The sequence below is a fragment of the Ochotona curzoniae genome, unplaced genomic scaffold (assembly GCF_017591425.1).
Source record: "Ochotona curzoniae isolate NIBS_2020 unplaced genomic scaffold, NIBS_Ocur_1.0 contig_2861, whole genome shotgun sequence".
NCBI classification, from domain to species: domain Eukaryota; kingdom Metazoa; phylum Chordata; class Mammalia; order Lagomorpha; family Ochotonidae; genus Ochotona; species Ochotona curzoniae.
The window spans coordinates 1,783,432-1,802,712 of NW_024465620.1; the positions used below are offsets into that span (position 1 = coordinate 1,783,432).

The 19,281-nt window shown below is 64.9% G+C and overlaps 3 protein-coding genes and 1 long non-coding RNA gene across 10 annotated transcripts; 2 read left to right on the forward strand and 2 right to left on the reverse strand.

Moving 5' to 3' along the window:
- Positions 1–110: 110 nt before the first annotated feature.
- On the reverse strand, positions 111–4,306 carry AKT1S1 (AKT1 substrate 1). Of its 5 annotated transcripts, XM_040978019.1 has the most exons (5): positions 3,585–3,637; positions 1,945–2,324; positions 1,690–1,767; positions 1,440–1,609; positions 111–537 (listed from the first exon to the last, which is right to left on the reverse strand). In XM_040978019.1, exons 1-5 carry the CDS (start codon positions 3,635–3,637, stop codon positions 394–396), a joined length of 825 nt encoding a protein of 274 aa, XP_040833953.1. In that variant the 3' UTR covers positions 111–393. The 5 variants fall into 5 exon arrangements, with proteins under 5 accessions (XP_040833953.1, XP_040833957.1, XP_040833955.1 ...); XM_040978023.1 differs by lacking the exons at positions 1,945–2,324; positions 3,585–3,637 and adding an exon at positions 4,171–4,306; XM_040978021.1 differs by lacking the exons at positions 111–537; positions 3,585–3,637 and adding an exon at positions 4,171–4,251 and having other exon boundaries at positions 1,259–1,609.
- TBC1D17 (TBC1 domain family member 17) lies at positions 4,252–9,251 on the forward strand. 3 transcript variants are annotated; one of them, XM_040977995.1, is made up of 16 exons: positions 4,252–4,648; positions 4,894–4,992; positions 5,061–5,135; positions 5,423–5,546; positions 5,813–6,020; positions 6,244–6,355; positions 6,444–6,593; positions 6,707–6,835; positions 6,931–7,034; positions 7,119–7,213; positions 7,380–7,496; positions 7,614–7,714; positions 7,800–7,899; positions 8,259–8,356; positions 8,450–8,566; positions 8,679–9,251. In XM_040977995.1, the coding sequence occupies exons 1-16, from the start codon at positions 4,628–4,630 to the stop codon at positions 8,982–8,984; spliced, it is 1,956 nt and encodes a 651-aa protein (XP_040833929.1). In that variant the 5' UTR covers positions 4,252–4,627; the 3' UTR covers positions 8,985–9,251. The 3 variants fall into 3 exon arrangements, with proteins under 3 accessions (XP_040833929.1, XP_040833928.1, XP_040833930.1); XM_040977994.1 differs by having other exon boundaries at positions 4,253–4,648; positions 6,444–6,605; XM_040977996.1 differs by lacking the exon at positions 4,894–4,992 and having other exon boundaries at positions 4,253–4,648; positions 6,444–6,605.
- Positions 9,252–9,265: 14 nt separating this feature from the next.
- On the forward strand, positions 9,266–9,484 carry LOC121154895. The gene is made up of 2 exons (XR_005883616.1): positions 9,266–9,307; positions 9,345–9,484. It is a non-coding gene; the product is annotated as an uncharacterized LOC121154895 (long non-coding RNA).
- Positions 9,485–9,722: 238 nt separating this feature from the next.
- Positions 9,723–13,962, reverse strand: IL4I1 (interleukin 4 induced 1). Its single transcript, XM_040978208.1, has 7 exons — positions 13,883–13,962; positions 13,551–13,789; positions 13,075–13,187; positions 12,351–12,552; positions 11,662–11,730; positions 11,352–11,488; positions 9,723–11,106 (listed from the first exon to the last, which is right to left on the reverse strand). Exons 1-7 carry the CDS (start codon positions 13,893–13,895, stop codon positions 9,723–9,725), a joined length of 2,157 nt encoding a protein of 718 aa, XP_040834142.1. The 5' UTR covers positions 13,896–13,962.
- Between the last annotated feature and the right edge of the window lie 5,319 nt (positions 13,963–19,281).

Below are 19,281 nucleotides of genomic sequence, written 5' to 3' on the forward strand. Positions count from 1 at the left end.
CAACATGAGGGCAGGCGGCCGGAAATGACGCGGCACAAAGCCGCAGGATGCGGAGCACGGAGAACTTGGCGAGACACACCCCCCACCGTCGCCGCACACACGGACTCAGGCCGGATTCCACTCTTTAATGTCCGAGTCTCTCGCCCAGTGGGCCGGAGAGCGGGGCGTGTCCCCCACCGGGGCGGACGGGGCCCAGTAAGGCACCTGCGGGGCGGAGGCCGCGAGCCCGGAGCGGCCCGGGCCTCGGTAGTGTCAGGGCGGGGCGGGCAGGCCACGCCCCCCGGCGTCGACCAATCCCGGCAGGGGACCGGGCCGACCCATCCAATCGCCGGGAGGGGCGGGCCCGGCGGGGGCTGGGATTGGCCAGCTGCGGGAGGCGTGGCGCTGCCGGCGTCAGTATTTCCGCTTGAGCTTCTGGAAGTCGCTGGTGTTGAGGCGCGGCCGCGGCAGGTCCCCGAAGAGCCGGCTGTCCTCGGCCTCGCGCAGCACGAGCGCGCGCATGCTGGCCGCGATGCGGTCCAGGTCCGGGGAGGACGGCTGCGGAGGGCGGGGGGCTGAGCGCGGGGCCCGGCCGGCCGTCCCGGGGCCTCCCCCTGCCCTGTCCGTCTGTCCCCGGGTCCTCCCCTTCCGCTGTCCGTCTGTCCGCGGGGCCTGTCCCTGCCCTGTCCGTCTGTCCCCGGGGCCTGCCCTTCCGCTGTCCGTCTGTCCCCGGGTCCTCCCCTTCCGCTGTCCGTCTGTCCCCGGGGCCTGTCCCTGCCCTGTCCGTCCGTCCCTGCCCTGTCCGTCCGTCCCCGGGGCCTCCCCTTGCCCTGTCCGTCTGTCTGCGGGGCCTGTCCCTGCCCTGTCCGTCCGTCCCTGCCCTGTCCGTCCGTCCCTGCCCTGTCCGTCCCCGGGGCCTCCCCCTGCCCTGTCCGTCTGTCCCCGGGGCCTGTCCCTGCCCTGTCAGTCTGTCCCCAGGGCCTCCCCCTGCCCTGTCCGTCTGTCCCCAGGGCCTGTCCCTGCCCTGTCCGTCCTCCCCGGGTCCTCCGCCTCCCCTGTCTGTCCGTCCCCGGGTCCTCCCCTTCTTCTGCCTGTTCCTTCCCCCTCTGGGCTCGGTCCCCACTCTGCACGAAAGGCCAGCTCTGGCCAAGGACCTGCAGCCCATGGACAGGACAGGGCAGGACGCAAGTGCCTGGGCGGCTGCACCAGCTCCGGCCCAACCCTGCTGTTGCAGCCGTTTGTGGGAAGGAAGCCAGCTGATGGAAGAACTCTTCTCTCTCTGACTCTCACTTCAAATAAACATAAATCTTAAAGAAAAAGCGAAGGGAGGGAGGACACAGCCACGGGCCCTGGCCAAGCGGGTGGGGGAGAGCTGCGCGGGCGAAGGCAGCATGCGCCTGCCGGGGGACACAGGGCAGCCCGCCCCCTGCCTCAGTCTCCCCTCTGCCCACACCCCTCACCGGCCCGTTCTCCTCGTCTGACGACCGCGCCTCCGTCCTCTTCTCCTTGAAGGCCCACACGGGCACGGACACGGGCAGGGACTTGGCATACTGCTGGGTGGGCAGGGCTGCGACGGGAGGCGCTGAGGAGGCTGGGGGCCCAGCGGGGGCCTCTTCGCTCAGGCTGCCGTCTGGGAGAGAGGGTGGGCTTCAGCCTGTGCCGTGGGGCCCCAGTCGGCCCTGCTGGGGAGAGGCCAGCCCAGCCACTCACCGTCTGTGCTCTCGGGGTCCGACTCACAGAACGGGAGCAGGTCCTGCAGGGTGGCGTCCTCGTCCATCACGAAGAGCCCTGCCGAGACGCCGTCATTGGGGCCTGAGTTGGGAGGTCCCCGCGGCCTGGACCCCAGCCCCGGCCCCACAGCTCGCCGGGCAGGCGCCAGGCTCTCACTGGTTGGCAGGGACATTGGCCACTGTCGCGATGGCCTCCACACCGCAGAGCCTCATGCAGTCCGGCTCGACCCCTCACCTCCACTGTCGCTGACACCCAGCCGCTCCCTGGAGCTCTCGGTTTCTGTCTGTTCGTCTGCATCATCAGCGTCCTGCGGGCCGGGGGTGGGCGGGGGCGGGCTTGGCGGCCGCTGCTGCGGAGCTGGTGGGGACGTGGGGGAGCGGGCGGCAGCGGCGGCAGCCCTGTGGGCCAGAGCGATGTCGTGCAGGCAGCGGCGGGCAGCCTCGGCCAGTGCGCCCCGGCCGTGGGCAGCATAGGCGCAGGGCCCCGGGCGCGGCGGTGGTGGTGGGGCAGCAGTCAGCAGTACCAGCTCAGTGCCAGTGCGGGCCCGGAAGCGCTCGGCTGCCCCCACCACGGCCTCCCACAGCTCCTCTGGGCGCCCCAACGCCATCGGCACCCTGTGGGCCAGAACAGGACACAGGGAGCTGAAGCCTGGAACTCTGGTGCCCCAACCCGCACCCAGGCCCCAGCCTGCAAGTGACGCAGCTGCACCGGGACCACCCAGGCCCCGGCCTGCACGCGAGCCAGCTGCACCATGGCCACCTAGGCCCCGGGCCTGACATGAGCCAGCTGCACCACGGCCACCCAGGCCCCGGCCTGCACGCAAGGCAGCTGCACCATGGCCACCAAGGCCCCGGCCGGCCTGCACGCGAGCCAGCTGCACCACGGCCACCCAGGCCCCGGCCGGCCTGCACGTGAGCCAGCTGCACCACGGTCACCCAGGCCCCAGCCTGCACGCGAGCCAGCAGCACCATGGCCACCTAGGCCCTGGGCCTGACATGAGCCAGCTGCACCACGGCCACCCAGGCCCCGGCCTGCACTGGGGGCGTCACAGCTCCACGGAGACCCGGGAGTTGACCCTGCTTCTTCCGTGTCCTCCCTCCCCAGGCTGCGCAGCCGAGGTGCTGGGGCCTGTCACCTCCAGACTGCCCAGCACCACGCAATGGGGACCCCATGTCCCTCCGGATCCTGCGGGCCGTGTGATCCCCAACCCGGGAGCTGCTCATCCTGGAGTGAGCAGTGAGGTGCTGGAGGGCGCCTGGCAGAGGCGGGAGGTGCCCGAGTGATGGAGGACACGCGCTGGGCCAGGGCTCCCAACAACACCAACGGGGGCGAGGGGCCCCGACAGCGAGAGCTTTCCAGCCCGGCTGCCCTGGGGACACGGCGGTGGAGGACGAGCACCCGCACCTGTCAAAGTGGCCCGTTCCTCTCGCACAGGCCGCAGCCGCGTGCGGCAGGGTGGACGTCGGGGCGCTCCGTGAACCCCAAACCCAAACACCCGGGGACCCTGGCAGGACCCGCTTTCCCAGGAAGAAAACAGGAAGTCCCGCCCCGGAAGTCCCGCCTCGGAACGCCAGGAGCACTGAGCACGCCTCTCAGCCCCGCGGTCAGCGGTCAGCGGTCAGCGCACGGCCAGGCTCCCCGCGGCCCCAACGCCAGAAAATGAAGCTGTAGGAACTGCCCCGAGTCTCACACAGCGGGCCCCGCGGGCGCCCCCGTCCCGGCGCTTGCCAGTGTCGCCCGGCCACCCCTGCCCGCTGACCCAGGCAGGCCATACCCCTGCCGCGCGAGCCGGGCGCCTTCCTCCCGCTGCCCCTCCGCCTCAGGATGGCCAGATCCTCCCCGACAGCGCGGGCCACAAAGCCGCCGCCACTCACGTGCCCGAAGCCAGCATGGCCACGGCGGCACCGGCGCCGCCCTCAAATGGCATGGCGGCGGCCTTGCGTCACTTCCCTGCGGCTGCCCCCGCCCGCCCCCAACCCGAGACTAAAATGGCCACAACAGCACTTCCAGGCCGACCCGTGGCGCGAAGGCCAGCGGTATTGAGCCCATAAGGAAGATGGTGGAAACAGCTTAGCTTGCCAGTCACTAACCTAGGCTATTTTGATTTGCCCTCAAAAAATATGGCCACTCACACGCGTTAACACGTGATCACAACTTAAAGCAGACCACATGACGTTCCTCGTCTTTGTTCTACAAAAGTGCCCGTTCACGACGTGGCAATCAGCCTGATTTCACTTGCTCGTATGATCTATGCGCTCCCCCTCCCTTCTGCACCCCCTCCCAGCCAAAGCTGGCAACGATCCAACACGGCAGCATTTCCCGTGCTTGGCTTTGCCCAGCTCCAAAATGGCGGTGAGCCCGTTTTCGAGGGTGACTCAGGAATTGGCCTGCGACGGCTTCGTTCCTTCGCCCCGCTCTCCCGAGTCCCTCGGGTCTTGCGCGCTGCACGGCTCCTCTCACCTTCCTCTCCTTTCTCCGGTCCCCTTTTCCAGCACCTCGCCAGCTCTCCCCGCAGAGAGCTGGGACTGCCCCGCATGAACATGGCCTCGGAGCCAGTCTGGGACAGCCTTGCCCTCGAGCAAAATGGCGGCCCTCTGGCTTCGATGCCAGGACAGAGAGCGAAGGAGGAAGTGGGCGACTTCCGGAAGAGCCGGGGCGGAACTCCTGGGCCCGCCTACTTGTTTACTTCGTGGTGAGCGCAATGACACTGCGTCTGCGCACACTCTGCTTTGGAATTAGACAACCTGACGGCCCAGCCAATCTGTTTCGTAAAGATGGTCTCACCCACTCCTGCTCTAGACTGAGTAAGGGCGCTACCAACCGCTGCTGGAGGAGGGGTGGACAGTGTCCTTTCCGGATGTGACAACACGCGTACCCGGAAAAGGAGGAGGCCGGGACGGGGGTCTAGACGGCGGCTATGGAGGCATCCGGCTACAGGGTAAGCCCGGAGAACACGCTCCTTGGCTTCTGTGTGCCAAGCGACCCTGCGCGGTGGCCTGCTCGCGCTCGGGACGCGCCGGGCAGCCGCGGACAGCCGCCGGACCTGAGGCGACGCCGTCGCCCCGTAAACGCCTGGTCATCCCTGCCCTGTCCCCTCCTGGTTGTGGGCGGACCCCGCCTTGGCCCCGCCCCTCGCCCGGACCGCCCACCTCGCCCCGCCCCTCACCGGCCACGCCCCCACAGGTGGTGTTCGAGAAGGGAGGCGTGTACCTGCACACCAGCGCCAAGAAGCACCAGGACCCGGACTCGCTCATCGCAGGCGTCATCCGGGTGGTGGAGAAGGTGACTCGCGGGGCGGCCCCGGGGAGGGGCCTGGCGGGGAGCCCCCTCTGACCGCTCCCCTTCCTCAGGACAACGACGTGTTCCTGCACTGGGCTCCTGTGGAGGAGGCCGGAGATTGCACCCAGATCCTCTTCTCCAAGAAGGTGGGTCACCTGGCGGGCTCCTGCCCCATGTTGGCCGTCCTGCACCCCATTTCCGGGCTCCGCCCCTCTGGGAGCCCACCTGCCATGAAGATTCAGGGAGCTTGGTGGTGACCCATTCGGCTTGCTCCAAGAGGGTTCGTTCCTCTGCCGCCACCACCGCCAACACCAGGACACTCTGCCCTCCCAGAAAGAGACCCCGTGGGCAGCCAGTGCCCGTCCCTCTCAGCCCTGCGGGGCTGCCTGCTGGCTCTAGACACTGTGACTCGGGGTCTCCTCCTCTCCCCCAGGACACCAGTGGGGGTGATTCCTGCACCTCGGAGGAGGAGCCGACCTTCGACCCTGGCTATGAACCCGACTGGGCCGTCATTAGCACGGTGCGGCCACGACCCCGTCCTTCAGAGCCCCTGAGAGGTAGGCCGAGCTGGTGGTCCTGGGGCCAGCAGGGCGGGTTGCAGGACAGGCCTGTGCCGGCCCCTGGCTGACAAGGCCGGTGGACTTCGAGCCTCAGAGGGAGCCTGGGAAGATTCCAGAACAGACCCTGGCCGCTGGGCCCCGCGCCTGCTTCACTCAGTTCTGTTCGGCAGGCAGGGGGCAGGGGAGGTGGCCTGGAGTGAGGAGGCAGGGGCCAGGGACCCTTCCGCCCTGCAGACCTGCACCAATGCAGTGCTGTCCCCTAGGGACAGAGCCCGGCTCCACTCTGGGCTCCTGGGCCTTCTCCGTCAGCCTGGGGGAGCTCAAGTCCATCCGTCGTTCCAAGCCGGGCCTCAGCTGGGCCTACCTGGTGCTGGTGACGCAGGCCGGGGGCTCCCTGCCTGCCCTGCACTTCCACCGTGGGGGCACCCGTGCCCTGCTCCGCGTCCTCAACCGCTACCTGCTCTTGGCCAGGTGAGCGCCAGCCAGGCCGGGAGAGGACTGCCCCGCTGGCCAGACAGGGATGGCGGGATGCTGGCTGCACAGGGCACGGCTGGGCCGGGCAGCCCTCCTTGACCTCTATGGGGGGCCCCAGTATCCCTGGTGGAGGCTGTGGAGGGTCTTGGGTGATGAGGAGCGGCCTCAGGTGCTGCTCCCGTCCCTGTGTGTCACCGGGCGGTGTCCCCTCTGTGCCCAGCTCCCCGCAGGACTCCCGCCTTTACCTGGTCTTCCCGCACGACTCCTCAGCCCTCTCCAGCTCTTTCCACCACCTGCAGCTCTTCGATCAGGACAACTCCAGCGTGGTGTCCGTGAGTGTCTGCTGCACTGTGCTGGCAGGTGCGGGGTCAGGGCCGGGGACACCCGCACCACGGTGACTTCCTCTGGCCCCGCCCCCAGCGCTTCTTCCAGGACCCCTACTCGACCACCTTCAGCAGTTTCTCCCGAGTGACCAACTTCTTCCGGGGTGCCCTGCAGCCACACCCCGAGGGGGCCTCCTCGCCAGACCTGCCCCTGCCCCCTGAGGATGAGCCTGAGCCCGGCTTCGAGGTCATCTCCTGTGTGAGCTTCCCAGACCCTGCACGGGAGTACTGGGTCACTAGTGGGAGGACACAGGGCAGGACTGGGGCCAGCCCGGGTCTTCCTTGCCCTGCGTCCTGCAGGTAGAATTGGGGCCGCGGCCGGCCGTGGAGCGGGCCCTGCCGGTCACCGAGGAGGAGTGGGCCCGCCATGTGGGTCCTGAAGGCCGCCTGCAGCAGGTGCCTGAGCTGAAGCAGCGCATCTTTTCTGGGGTGAGTGCCATGTGAGGACTCGGGGAGGCAGCCAGGGCAGGGGTGGGGTGCCGCCAGCAGGGGGCGCTCCTCCAAGTCGCCTCCCTTTGCTCCAGGGTCTGAGTCCCGGCGTGCGGCGTGATGCCTGGAAGTTTCTCCTGGGCTACTTCAGCTGGGAGGGCTCAGCCGAGGAGCACAAGGCCCGTGTGCGCCAGAAGACGTGAGCGGGAAACCCCACGGTGGGCGTGGGTCGGGGTGGGGAGCGGCTCACCCTCAGGTGCCCACCCTCTCGGCCACCCCTCAGGGACGAGTATTTCCGCATGAAGCTGCAGTGGAAGTCGGTGAGCCCCGAGCAGGAGCGCCGGAACTCGCTGCTGCACGGCTACCGCAGCCTCATCGGTGGGTCAGAGGACAGTACCAGGCCTGGGCCACCTGGGAGCTGAGGCGGGGCTGGCGAGGCACACGTGCAGGGCTCAGGTGGCTTCCCCTCCCGGTGCGGGAGGCAGGGAGGCACGGGAGCCCTCAGCCTCACCGTCCGCCTCGCACCCCGTCCCCATCTTCTCAGAGAGAGATGTGAGTCGCACCGACAGAACCAACAAATTCTACGAGGGTCCCGAGAACCCGGGGCTGGGCCTGCTCAACGACATCCTGCTCACCTACTGCATGTACCACTTCGACCTGGGTGCGCCGGGCAGGCGGGTGGCATGGGCGGCCCAGGCGGCTGGCCCCAGGGGATGCCTGTCCAGCACCCCGGCTGGCCCCTGACCCCCGACCCTGACCCCTGGCCCTGACCCCGCAGGCTACGTCCAGGGCATGAGCGACCTCCTCTCCCCGATCCTCTATGTGGTGCAGAATGAGGTGGATGCCTTCTGGTGTTTCTGTGGCTTCATGGAGCTGGTGGTAAGCTGGGGTGAAGTGGGGAGCCCGGCCGCTCCCCTGCCAGGCACGGGGTTCCGGCCCTCACGCCCACCTCCCTGCCCCACAGCAGGGGAACTTCGAAGAGAGTCAGGAGACCATGAAGCGGCAACTCGGGCAACTCCTGCTGCTCCTGAGGGTGCTGGACCCGCCGCTCTGTGACTTCCTGGGTGCGTGTGTGGCAGGGGTGCTGGTCCCCTTCTGAACGAAGGCCCTGGGGAGGCTCTGCTCACTGCGACCCCGTCCACCGCTGCCTCAGGGCCTCAGGGCCGCTGCATTCCAGGGGCAGGTGGTGCGGGCCGCCCCTCGTGGTCCCTCAGGCTGATCCAGAACCTGGCTGGCTGCATGGCGGCCAGCTGGACACCTGTGCCGACTGGCCTGCGCCCACGTGTCTTTGGGTGTCGTCATGACCACAGGCGTGATGTGGGTGGCTCTTTGTTTCTCCACTGTGCACCTGCGCCACCTCGGGTGCACCCACCTGCAAGAGGGCTGGGCGGGCAGGCTGAGCGGGCGCCCTGTCCTCCCGCAGACTCGCAGGACTCCGGCTCTCTCTGCTTCTGCTTCCGGTGGCTGCTCATCTGGTTCAAGCGTGAATTCCCCTTCCCGGATGTCCTTCGGCTGTGGGAGGTAGGCAGGGGGCGGGGACAGGAGCAGGACTGGCCACAGGGGACACTCCTACAGAGGCAGCCCACAGCCACCCCTCTTGTCATGCACCCCCAGGTACTGTGGACAGGGCTTCCTGGCCCCAACCTCCACCTGCTGGTGGCCTGTGCCATCCTGGACATGGAGCGGGACACCCTCACGCTCTCCGGGTTCGGCTCCAATGAGATCCTCAAGGTGAGGGAAGCCCCTCCCTGCTGGCCCTGCCCCTCCCCGTGGGCCCTGCACCCATGTCGCGTTCCCAGTGGGGTGTCTGGCCCCAGCAGGCCTTACCCGCCCCTTCCCACAGCACATCAATGAGCTGACCATGAAGCTGAGCGTCGAGGACGTGCTGACGCGGGCTGAGAGCCTCTACCGGCAGCTGACGGCCTGCAGGGAGCTGCCCCACAACGTCCAGGAGGTGCTGGGCATGGCACCGCCCGCGGAGCCACGCAGCCCCTCGCCCTCCGCCTGCCCGCTGCCGCTGTCGCCCATGCGGGCCCCACCTGCCCCGCCGCAGCCGCCACCTCCCGTGGACCCATCCCCGCAGCCTGACAGCAGCCTGGAGATTCTGCCTGAGGACGACGAGGACGCAGCGGGCTCCTCAGCCTGCTAGGCCAACTTCTGGCCCTGCACAAGCACTTTATCCCATCGGCGCTACCTGGGTCCTGCGGCGTCATCCACCTGATACCTGCCAGGCTCAGCAGGCCAGATGCTGGGCCCGGAACCAGCTGGGGCGGAACAGGGGAAACTGAACCAAAGCTGACCACATGACCCTGGCCCGGCCAGTGGGCCGCCAGGGGAGGTCCTTCACTAGCAGATGTGGGTGCCCTGGACCCCGTTGTACACCTTCATTAAGAGGTGTGAAAAAAAAAAGGTGTGGGTGCCTAGGACCCTGTGGTAGACCTTTACTGCCAGGTGGTACACCCTCACTAACAGGTGTGGGTGTCAGGGGTCCCGTGGTACACCCTAACAGGTGTGGGTGCCCAGGACCCTTGGACCCCATGGTACCCTCTCACTAGCAGGTGTGGGTGCATGTGCAGGGTGCCGTGCCCTGGTGCTGGCACCCTGCCTGCAGCTGCTGCTTCTGTAACCGAATAAACTGGCCTTATTTAACCACTGTTGGTTGCTCTTCTGTGGCTCCAGTGGGGACTCAGTCATACCTTGGCCTCCTGACAGCCGGGGTGGTCACTGTGATGCTGGGCTAGGCTGGGGCCTTTTCCTCACCCCCCTGGGGGAAGGGGGCGACTGCCCTGGGGTGCAGTCCCTCCTAACTAGGCCTGAACTGCTTATCCAGGCGAGCAGCCACGCCTGAAACAGAGCAGACGCCGCACGGCCTTCTCCAAAAAATACTTTAATGTGAAGCCTTCTTGTGCGTAGTGTGCTGGGGAGATAGTATGTGTTGGGATGAGGATGGCGTGGCCCCTCCCTTGGACCCTTTGCACGGGGGGCTGCTGGCCGGGTACATCTGCATGGGCACCTCTGCCACGGGCTCGGAATTTGTCTCCTGGATCTCATTCCCCTGGCCCTCTGGGCTGGCCTCGGTGACCGAATGGCCCTGCCCCTCCGTGCTGGCCTCTGGGAAGGAATGGCTTTGCCCCTCGGAGCCTGTGCTGGGGAGCAGGTGGTTCTGCCCCTCCACACTGGTCTCTGGGAGCGCGTGGCTCTGCCCCTCCAGGTTGGTATCGGAGAGCAGGTGTGCTGGGCTCTCCGGGTTGGCCTCTGCTTGCGAGTGCACCTGCTCCTCGGGCGTGGTGTCTGCGTGGCCGTGGCCCTGCTCGTGGCCCTGCTCGTCCGTGCTGGCCTCCGTATGTGCGTGCGGCGGCTCTTCTGGGGTGGCCTCGGCTGGCGTGTGGCCCTGCTCGTCTGGGCTGGTATCCACGGCTGCATGGCCTTGCTCCTCCAGCCCGGCCGCGGCCCCGGTGTGCAGAGGCTTCGGCTCCTCCGAGCTGGCTATGGGTTGCACGTGCTTTTCTCGGTTGTTGATCCTCATAGCTGCCCGCAGCGCCGACTTGACGGCTGTCTCCACCCAGCCGTGCGGGAGCGCTGTGTGCTCGCCGGCGAAGTAGATGCGGCCATAGGGAACCGCCCAGTCGTACTCCGGCCCGCTCTCCAGGTCGGCTTGCCAGAGCAGCGGTGGCTGCACCACGAAGCCGCCCTGGCTGTGCGGGTCCTCCGCCCAGCGCTTGATCATCCCGCTGCCGTCCCACAGCCGGTACACGAGCGGCCCGTGCAGTGCGGCCACGTCGTCGAGGGCCAAGCGCAGCGCCTGCTGCAGGCTCAGGCCGGCGAACGGGGCCGCGGCGTCCGACCACGTGTACGAGGCCAGCAGCAGCGCGCCCTCGCCCGGCGGCGGGTAGTAGATGACGCGCGAGGGGCGGTCGGTGTTGGAGTGGCCTCCCTCGATGTGCTCGTCGTGCCAGAAGGGCCGGCGGAAGCTCAGGAACACTTTGGTGGCCGGCACGTAGTGCAGCCCGCGCAGCGCTTCCTGCCGCTTGCGTGACAGCGGCGGCGTGAAGGCGATGCGCTGCAGGGCCGGGCCGCTGGCCGTCACCAGCACCACGTCGGCCGTCAAGGCCTTGAGGTTGCGCGCCCGGCGCGAGGTGGCGATGTGCACGCGCACGTCGTGCAGGCCCTGGGTCATGCCCACCACGGGCGCGTTCAGCAGCACCGGGCCGGAGAGCGAGCTGAGCAGCGCGCGCGGCAGCAGGTCCCAGCCGCCCACGATGCGGCTGTACCTGTGGGCGGGCGGGCCGGGGCGTCCGTCAGGCACTGGGCGCCCCGCGCCGGTCACCTCGCCCCGCACGCCTGCCCCGCACGCGCCTCCTTTGCATCCATCTGCCCGCCTGCCGTCCCCTCTGCCAGGCCCCGCCTTGCCCGCTGAGTAGGGGCTTCTCCCGGTTCCTCCAGGAGACCCCTCCCCAGATGCCCCGGCGGGCGTGGCCGCCTCCCGGCCCCCGGTGCCCTCGGCCCCGCGCCTCACCGGAGCCGGTCGCTGAGGCAGCTGTGGGCGCGCAGGGCCTCGGCGAAGCTGAGGTAGAAGAAGCCGTCCTTGGACAGCACGTCGCCCAGGAGCCGCGCGGCCGGCTGGCTCAGGTTGCCCTCCTCGAGCAGGTACTCCTGCGGGCAGCACACACGTCAGCGCCCCAGGGCCCGGCGGTGCCCGGCGGTGCCCGGGGGGCCTCTCCTGCCCGGCTTTCCCGCCTCTTGTGATAGAAGGACAGCCGTGTCTGGGGAGGCCGTGGCAGGGAGGTGCTGGCATGGGTGGGGCCCCTCTGCCTCGGGCCACTCACCAGGAGCGTGCTCTTCTCGAACTTTCTCATGGCCTTCTTGCAGCCCAGCTCCTTGAGATCTTTGAGGGCCTGTGGCAGAGCGAGCAGAGGGCGCCGAGCGCTGCCCAGTGTGCCGCGAGCACCTCTCTCCCTCTAGACCCACTTCCGGGCTTTGCCGTGCCCCATAGCCCTCTCCCTTCATCCAGGAAGTCTCCCAAAAGTGCTAGAACCGTCTGGTTTCCTGGTGCTGCCTGGCCATCCTTGTCCCCCCACCTTCACACGTGTGCCTGGCATACGTGTGCGCGGTTCCACCCTGCTCCAGGAGCCCTGCCCTGCGCACCCCAGCCCCTGCTGGCTTCCTCCCCAGACTCCCTGCACTGGTGGGTGCCAGGCCCCCCTGGAGGGGGCGCTGTTCCCCAGGGCTGGGTGGGAAGGACTGTGGGGTGACACATGTATTTCAGTGAGAGAAGCAGGTGAGGCTGGGGAGGGGGTGCAGTGTGACCCTCAGGGCTGCAGCAGCAGCAGCAGGCTGCCCTGAAGGTGCTGGGAGCTGGGGAAGGGGCTGGGTGAGGGTGGGCACAGAGCCCAAGGCCTAGGCTGGGCAGAGAGGGGCAAACAGGCCCAGGGAATGGCCAGGGATCCTGGCTGCTCACCCGGGGCTGGGGGTATCAGGAGACAGGGCCAGAGCTTGGGGGCCGTGGGACGCCCACCTTGTTGAGGGCCATCTGGTAGATCTCCTCGGGCGCGCGCCCCCGCTCCCGGGGCCGCAGGTTGTAGCCCAGCTTCTCAGGCATCTTCTCCACAACGTAGTTGCGCAGTTTCACCTCGCTCACCTCTGTCCACGTGTTCTCGTCGTACTGGGTAAATTTGGTCAGGTTGAGGCCCAGGCTCTTACAGAGCTCGTGGAGGATCCTGAGGAATGGTAGAGGCAGTGAGGGCCAGGCTGGGGGAGCAGCGTGGTGTTGAGGGACAGGGCTGGGGTGGGAGAGGCTGGGTGGAGGCCAGGCTAGGGGGTCAGGTAGTGCTGGGGGACAGGGCTGGGTGCAGGGAAGGCCTGGTGAGGGTCAGGTGAGATTGGGAGACAGGCCAGAGTGGGGGCCAGGATGAGGAAACTGGCTCTCACTGGGGAGAGGCGGGAGCTGGGAACAGGAATAGAGTTTAGGCTGCATGGGGTCGGGGAGGGCCACACCCAGTGACTCATGCACCCCGAGGTGTCTGGGCCCACAGGGAGGTAGGCATGAGGCCTGCAGGGGCCAGGACCCGCAGAGGGCTGGCTGGGGGTAGTAGCTGGGGCTTTTGTGGGAGGCACAGGGTGGAGCTGAAGCCAGAGCGGCCAAGGGACTGGGACTGGTTGGGGATGAGCTGGAAGCTGGATCTGGAACCATGGACCATGCACCATGTGCTCTAGGGTGGGCTCAGGGCAGTGGGAGTCACCTGTGAGAGCTGGGCATGCGCATAGCTCCCAGCTCCCCAATCCAGCCTGTCTTCCGGTCCCGGAAGGTGAAGATGCGACCACCGATCCTGTTATCTGCCTCCAGGATGGTGACCTGAGGGGGTTGGGTGGGTAAGGAGCCCCCATGGGGCCCTTCTGTGGCACCCATAGACCCCCCCGATGCCCCTGTGCCCTGGCCAGGTCCACAGCAGCACAGTGGGTGAGCCCTGAGTGGGCGATCCCAATCCGCAGCGGCGAGGCGGCCAGCTGGACTGCGGAGGCACCTGCAGCTCAGTGCAGGAGCGGGCCGCCTCCCGCGGGCAGAGGGCCTGGGATCTCCTGAGGGGCAACAGGCAGTCCTCAGCATACTCCCCCATCTGCCTAGGGACACATCTGCCTGCTCTCCAGCCCACATTCAGAGTTGACTCAGACTGGGATTTCCCTGGGGCCATCGGTGGGGGGCCACCGTGCTCCTCACCTTGTGGCCGGCATCGCTGAGCACCTTGGCGGCCACCAGCCCAGCCACGCCCGCGCCGACCACGATCACCTTCTGGGGCTTCAGCGTGCGGTTGAGGCCCAGGGTCACCACCTTGAGCAGCTGCTCGTAGTCGGGGTCATGCATGCACTTGGCAAAGGGGTCCGGGCTGGGGGCTGCCTTCCAGTCCAGGGAGGCTGCCAAGCTGAGGAGGGTGGGGAGGACCACCAGGAGGCGCAGGGCTGGGGAACAGGAGGCTAGGGGTCAGAGGACGGGCTGGGGCATGCCGCACAACTGTCCCAGGGCCTCCCTGTCCCCTTTCCCTGCTCACTTACCCAATGGGGCCATGGCTGGCAGGTGAGGGGTGCGTCTGGGGGGGGGGAAGCCAGGATCACTGTGACCGGGGTCAGTTTCCTCCAGCTCGGCTCCATCTCTGAGCTGCCTCTGGGTCGTACCCCCCCCAAGCATCCCCCACCTGTCTGGGCTCAGCCCTCTCTGCCTCCCCACCCTCTCTTCTCTGCTCCCACCTTCTCCCAGCCTGGGGGTCTACTGCTGGCTGCCCCAGGACCTGCCCCTGTGGTCCCCCCACATCTGTCCCTGGTGCTGGCCACCCTTCTACCTCTGTTGTCGGCTGGCAGGACAGGACATGCTGCTCACTCTCCACCAGGAGTCTGCAGCTGGGGCCCCTCACCCTTCGACTCCCCTTAAACAGCAGGGCCAGGCCCCGCCCTCCCCTCCCCTCCCCTTGGGAAATCAGGCTGCAGGGAAATGAAACTGCTTTCCTGGAGTTGAAGGTCGTGGGCGCTAGAGGGGCAGCAGTGGGAGAAAGGGGGCCGGCCTGGAGGAAGTGCACCCTATTTTCTTCCTCTCACCCCAAATAATTCTGGGGCAGCTGGGAGGCCAGAAATAAAGGGTCAGGTAAGCTTGTGAGGGCGGGGGCTGCCCCATCTCTCGTCACCTCCATTTCTAGCCTCCCTGGCACTCGCGCTGGCTTTGGGCTGCAGCCCTGGGTCCAGCCTGCTTGCCTTTCGTGGTGGGTCCTCTCGGTCGGTCACTGCCACGCACAGCAAGCGGTGGGATCCACTCACCTCCCCTGAGACTCAGGCACAGCAAACTGGTCAGGGCGTGGGTTTTGAGCCCAACACATGCTGCACGGGGCCTTGGGCTAGACCTCGCCCTGTCTGTGGCTGTTGGATGAGCCCACTGTTGCAAGGTTAGCCTGGAGGGAATCCAGGCCAGGTCCCGCACACAGCCCTGGTGAGAACTGCCAGCTGCTGGAGTGCTGGAGTGCTGGGGTGCAAGGATGGGCCAAGACATGCCCACGGCCTCTTCCTCCAGCCCTGGCACAGGGCAGGGCGTGGTGGGGGACCCTTCATGGGATGCTCCCCTCCACAGAGCCATCTCAGGGTGCTTCGCTCCAAGGGTTGGGCAGTGGTGAACCTATGACCCAGCCCCAAGGAGTCCTGGAGTGGGCAGGATGAGGGGTGAGCTAGAGGGTCAGGCTCTCTGCTCTGTGGGGGAGACTTAGTCTTGAAGGAGCAGAGTGGGGTTCCACAGAGTCAGACACACATGCCCAGGCCTGATAAGGGGCAGAGTTGGAGCCCAACACCAGAACAGGGGTTCATGCTAGCACTTGCCCAGAATGGTCCTGTGGTCAGGAGCCATGTTCCTCATGACCTAGAGTGTTCAGAGATGAGGAAACAGAGGCAGGGCCTGTCCTGGGTGCTGGGGGCCCCTTTGACTCTGATGGGTTCAGGCAGGCATCCAGGCCCAGGCCGGGCAAAGGCAGTGGACTCCCGGGGCCCATGGAGCGGGACAGTGACCGTGGCTCTTCAACCGCCAGCAGCAGGTGCTCCAGGAACAACTCTGACAGGCACACAGGCGTCCCCATCCACAGCGGAGGACACTGGCACCAAGGGGAGTTTCCAGCTGGCCAAAGGGCAACCTGTGTGGGCAGCCTAGGCTTCCCTCTGGGCTTGGGGAGCAGGCTCACCCTTGGGTGGGGTCTGCCCCGGTCGCATGTGCCCAGTGCAGAGGATCAGAAACCTGCAGGCTGCTCTGGGGCCAGGAGATTCTGGGCATTCAGGGGATTGCCTTTCTCCTTTGGGGACTTTTCTTAAGCTTCCTGTCACCTTCTTGCAGCTTTCTGATCTAGTGGTTTCTAGAAAATGTTAATCATTCCGGGCAAAAATAGCCTTAAGAGGAAAAAAAAATCCTTCCTTATTTTGTTGACTTCTATAGAACTACAACATCTCCAATGGTTACGTTCCCTGCACCAGAGACCTGGTCCCCTGGCAGATCTGACAGAGACCACCCAGCACACTGGGGATGGGCTGCTGCCACCTGCACAGGAATTCTGCGGCTGTCCACAGATCCTGGTGGCCAGTGTTAAAACCAGAGCCTCCAGACAGGCACAGGATCTGCCCAGCAACCCTGGCAGAGCAGAGAGCCTTTAGTCTGACTGCAGGACGAGAGCCCCCTCCATACAGGGCCCCCTCCCCATCTCCAGACTCCTCCCCCTACTCCCCGCCACTGGGCCCCCGATGGGGATCGGTTGGGGGGCACTCACTGCATAGCTGCCTCGGGGGGACTCTCTCAGCACCCATGGCCTTGCTGGTTAGCCTGGGACAGAAGTCATCCTGGGGTAGACGCAGAAGTGGGGTGAAGGGTGAAGATGTGTCCTGCTGCCCTTGTCAGACCAGAGCCCGGGTCCTGGGGTGGGGTTGGAGAGAGGAGCAGGCTTGGGAGGGCTGGCCTGCCCCTCGCAGAGTGCTTCAGCGTGCAGCTTGCAGAGGTACGCAGACGGGGCCGAGACCCACAGACTGGGGGCCCCTGGCCAGGTCACTGCGCCGTCTGTGCGGGGAGGGGACCGCGCTCATCTCGTCTTGATCTCAGACACGTCAGGACCCCGAGCCCACGGGCAGGTGGCCTGCCTTGGCACATGGGCTCCATGATTAGGACACTGCTGGTGCCAGCTCCTGTGCAACGAAGGCAGCAGTGAGCCAGAGGCACCGAGCGGGAATTCTCCAGCTGATGAGAGGAACTCTTTAGATAATAGAGGTTCCCAAACCCTGAATAAGCAGGCCCCACACCCCTAGTCAACAGGGAATAACTGCAGAAGAGGAATCTGTATCCCTTTAGCAACCCTGGAGATCAAGGGTTGGAAATCTCTGAGGAGGGAATGAAATAGGACAGGCAGGTAGCTAGATGTAAATTCCATGTGCCTATCTTCAAATGACACCCTCCCCCACATCTATGTGGGCCTGGAGGTGGCGTCATGTACCCACTTCCCTTCCCATGGATACAGGACAGGTCTCCAAACGTTCCACTCCGTCCCTGAACACGCGCCCACATGCGTCTGTGACCTCCTCATCTTTCCAATAAATTCTAAACAAAAAGCCAGGAATGAGGAGGCTGTACCTTTACAGCCCTGTGGTGTTCACCCACTTATTCAGAGTTAATTATCCTTGTTGGAAAGGCAGATCAGGCTTATGGAGAAATGGAGATGCAAAGATTTCCCATCTACTGCTTCCATCTCCAAATGGCTTGAGCGCATGGGTCCCTGCCAGAGCTGAGCCAATCCACAGCCAGGAGCCAGAAGCTTTTGGGTCTCCCACATGGGTGCAGGGTCCCAAGGCTTTGGGCTGGCCTCGACTGCTTTCCTAGAACACAAGCAGGGAGCTGGACGGATAGTGGAGCAGCCAGGACACGAACCAATGCCCACATGAGATTCTGACGCATGCAAGGCAACGTGAGGATTTGTCCATTAAGTCACTGTGCCATGCCCTCACCCAATTACTTTTTTCCCCTTTCTTCTCTCACCCCATTACTTAAAGCAGGGCACAGGCATCTGGCTGGGCACCCACTCTGGGGTAAATGTCCAAGGCTCTGCAGGCAATGGCGGCTGCATGCCAGGTAAGCTTCCTTTCTACACTGGGGTAGCTGGTGTGTGGCACTGGCACCCCGTGTGAGCATCTGTTCAACACCTGGCTGCTCCATTTCAGTTCAGCTCTCTGCTAGCGTGCCTAGGGAAGCAGCATGAAGATGGCTCGAGTGCCTGGGCCCCTGCTACCTGCGGCACCTGGATAGTTTCAGGTTCGCGGCTTCTGGCCAGCCCAGTCCTGCTTGCCTGCTGTGGCCATCAGGAGTGGACTAAGATGGAGGACTTAACTCTGCCTTTCAGATAAAGGAAGGAAGGAGGGCTGTAGCCAGCAGAGCTACAATCAGCCATGCAGAGGACTTACTTGGTTTTAAAATAGAAATAACATCACGTCTCATTTTTAACGACACCAATTCCTTCACTTCGAGTCAGCATGCATGTTTCCTGGCTTATCTTACAAAATCTTTAACACCTGGTTGGTTTGAACCAAGATTCCCATCAGAGCCACAAGCCCCACTGGAGTGCTAGACACCCAGTGCTTGTCATTGCCATCTGCTCCTGCGGGACTTGGGGGAGGGCCCCACGTGGCCGGGCGCTGGGCAGGGGCTGAGGCTCTTGCCCCACCAGATCCTTGTGTTTCTGGAGGTCAAGTACAACGGTGGAGAGGCCTCCAGAAGCCAGGTGCCTGGTGCTGGGGGTCACTTAACCCTGTCTTGGGATTAGTGGGTATCCCTGGTTTTTGGGGTTCCCCAAGAACCTGGAAGCAGTGGTGAGCTGGAGCAGGCTCACAGTTGTTCACAAGAGCTGACTTCAACTCGCAGGATTCTTTGGTTTTTGCTTAGTTAAGCTATTAATTATTTAATAGAATTTCTACCTAATATTACTAACAGATTTAACTCAGAACTCCCAATGATCTGCCTGCTCTTCACAGACAAACCCTCAAGTGAATTTACTATCTCAACACTGCAAATTTCAGTTCCTGGTTTGTCTTCATCCCACTGGTGGCCACTGCTGGTCAGCCCCTGCTCCTCCTGCTGGGCGCCCTGAGTCCTGCACCAGCTCACTGGGTCCACCTTCCAAAGCAGACCCAGGCTGCCTGCATCCCTGATGCCTCCAGTGCCAGCAGCCCCACTCCTGAGCCAGCTCCCTGCTGGTGCACCTAAGAGGTGCCACATGCTGGCTCAAGTATGTGAGTCCCTGCCATGCAAGTGGAGGCTCAAAAGTTCCTGGCTCCAATTTGGCCTTGACCCAGGCGCTGCGGTCATTTGGGGAGTGAACCAATGGGGCTGGGGCGAGTGTGTGTGTAACCCTGCCTTCCAAATAAACACAGTTGAAAGCCACCACCTTAAATCCAATGGTGCTCTTTGTCCCCTGAAATGGGGGACATACACAAAGTGCTTACTGAGGAAGAGATTCACCTTTAAAAACCTCTGACTCCAAATCCAGTCACATTTGTGGTCTTCACACTAAAGACAAGAAGAAACTAAACACATCTGTTTTCTTCCTGGAAAGGGAAAGTGCAGTTAGAAGGAAGCCCAGCACCCACATGGCTGCACCCAAGCCCACCCGGGTCCCTCCCAGTCCAGTCCCCAGGAAGCCTGGCACCCACAGGGCTGCACCCAAGCCTGCCCAGGTCCCTCCCGGTCCCGTCCCCAGGAAGCAGGTGGCTGCTTCGCCCCACCCCACCATCATCATCATCTTAACCGTCTTGTTCTTCAAACTGGGACACCTGAAGATCTCTGAGGGTGAGAACAGACATTATATTTATTTTAAAAATACACAAAGGCAACTGAGTTTTCTGAATGGTTTAATATGTGAAACAGGAATACAGAAGTGTGCTCAGAGGCCGGGGCT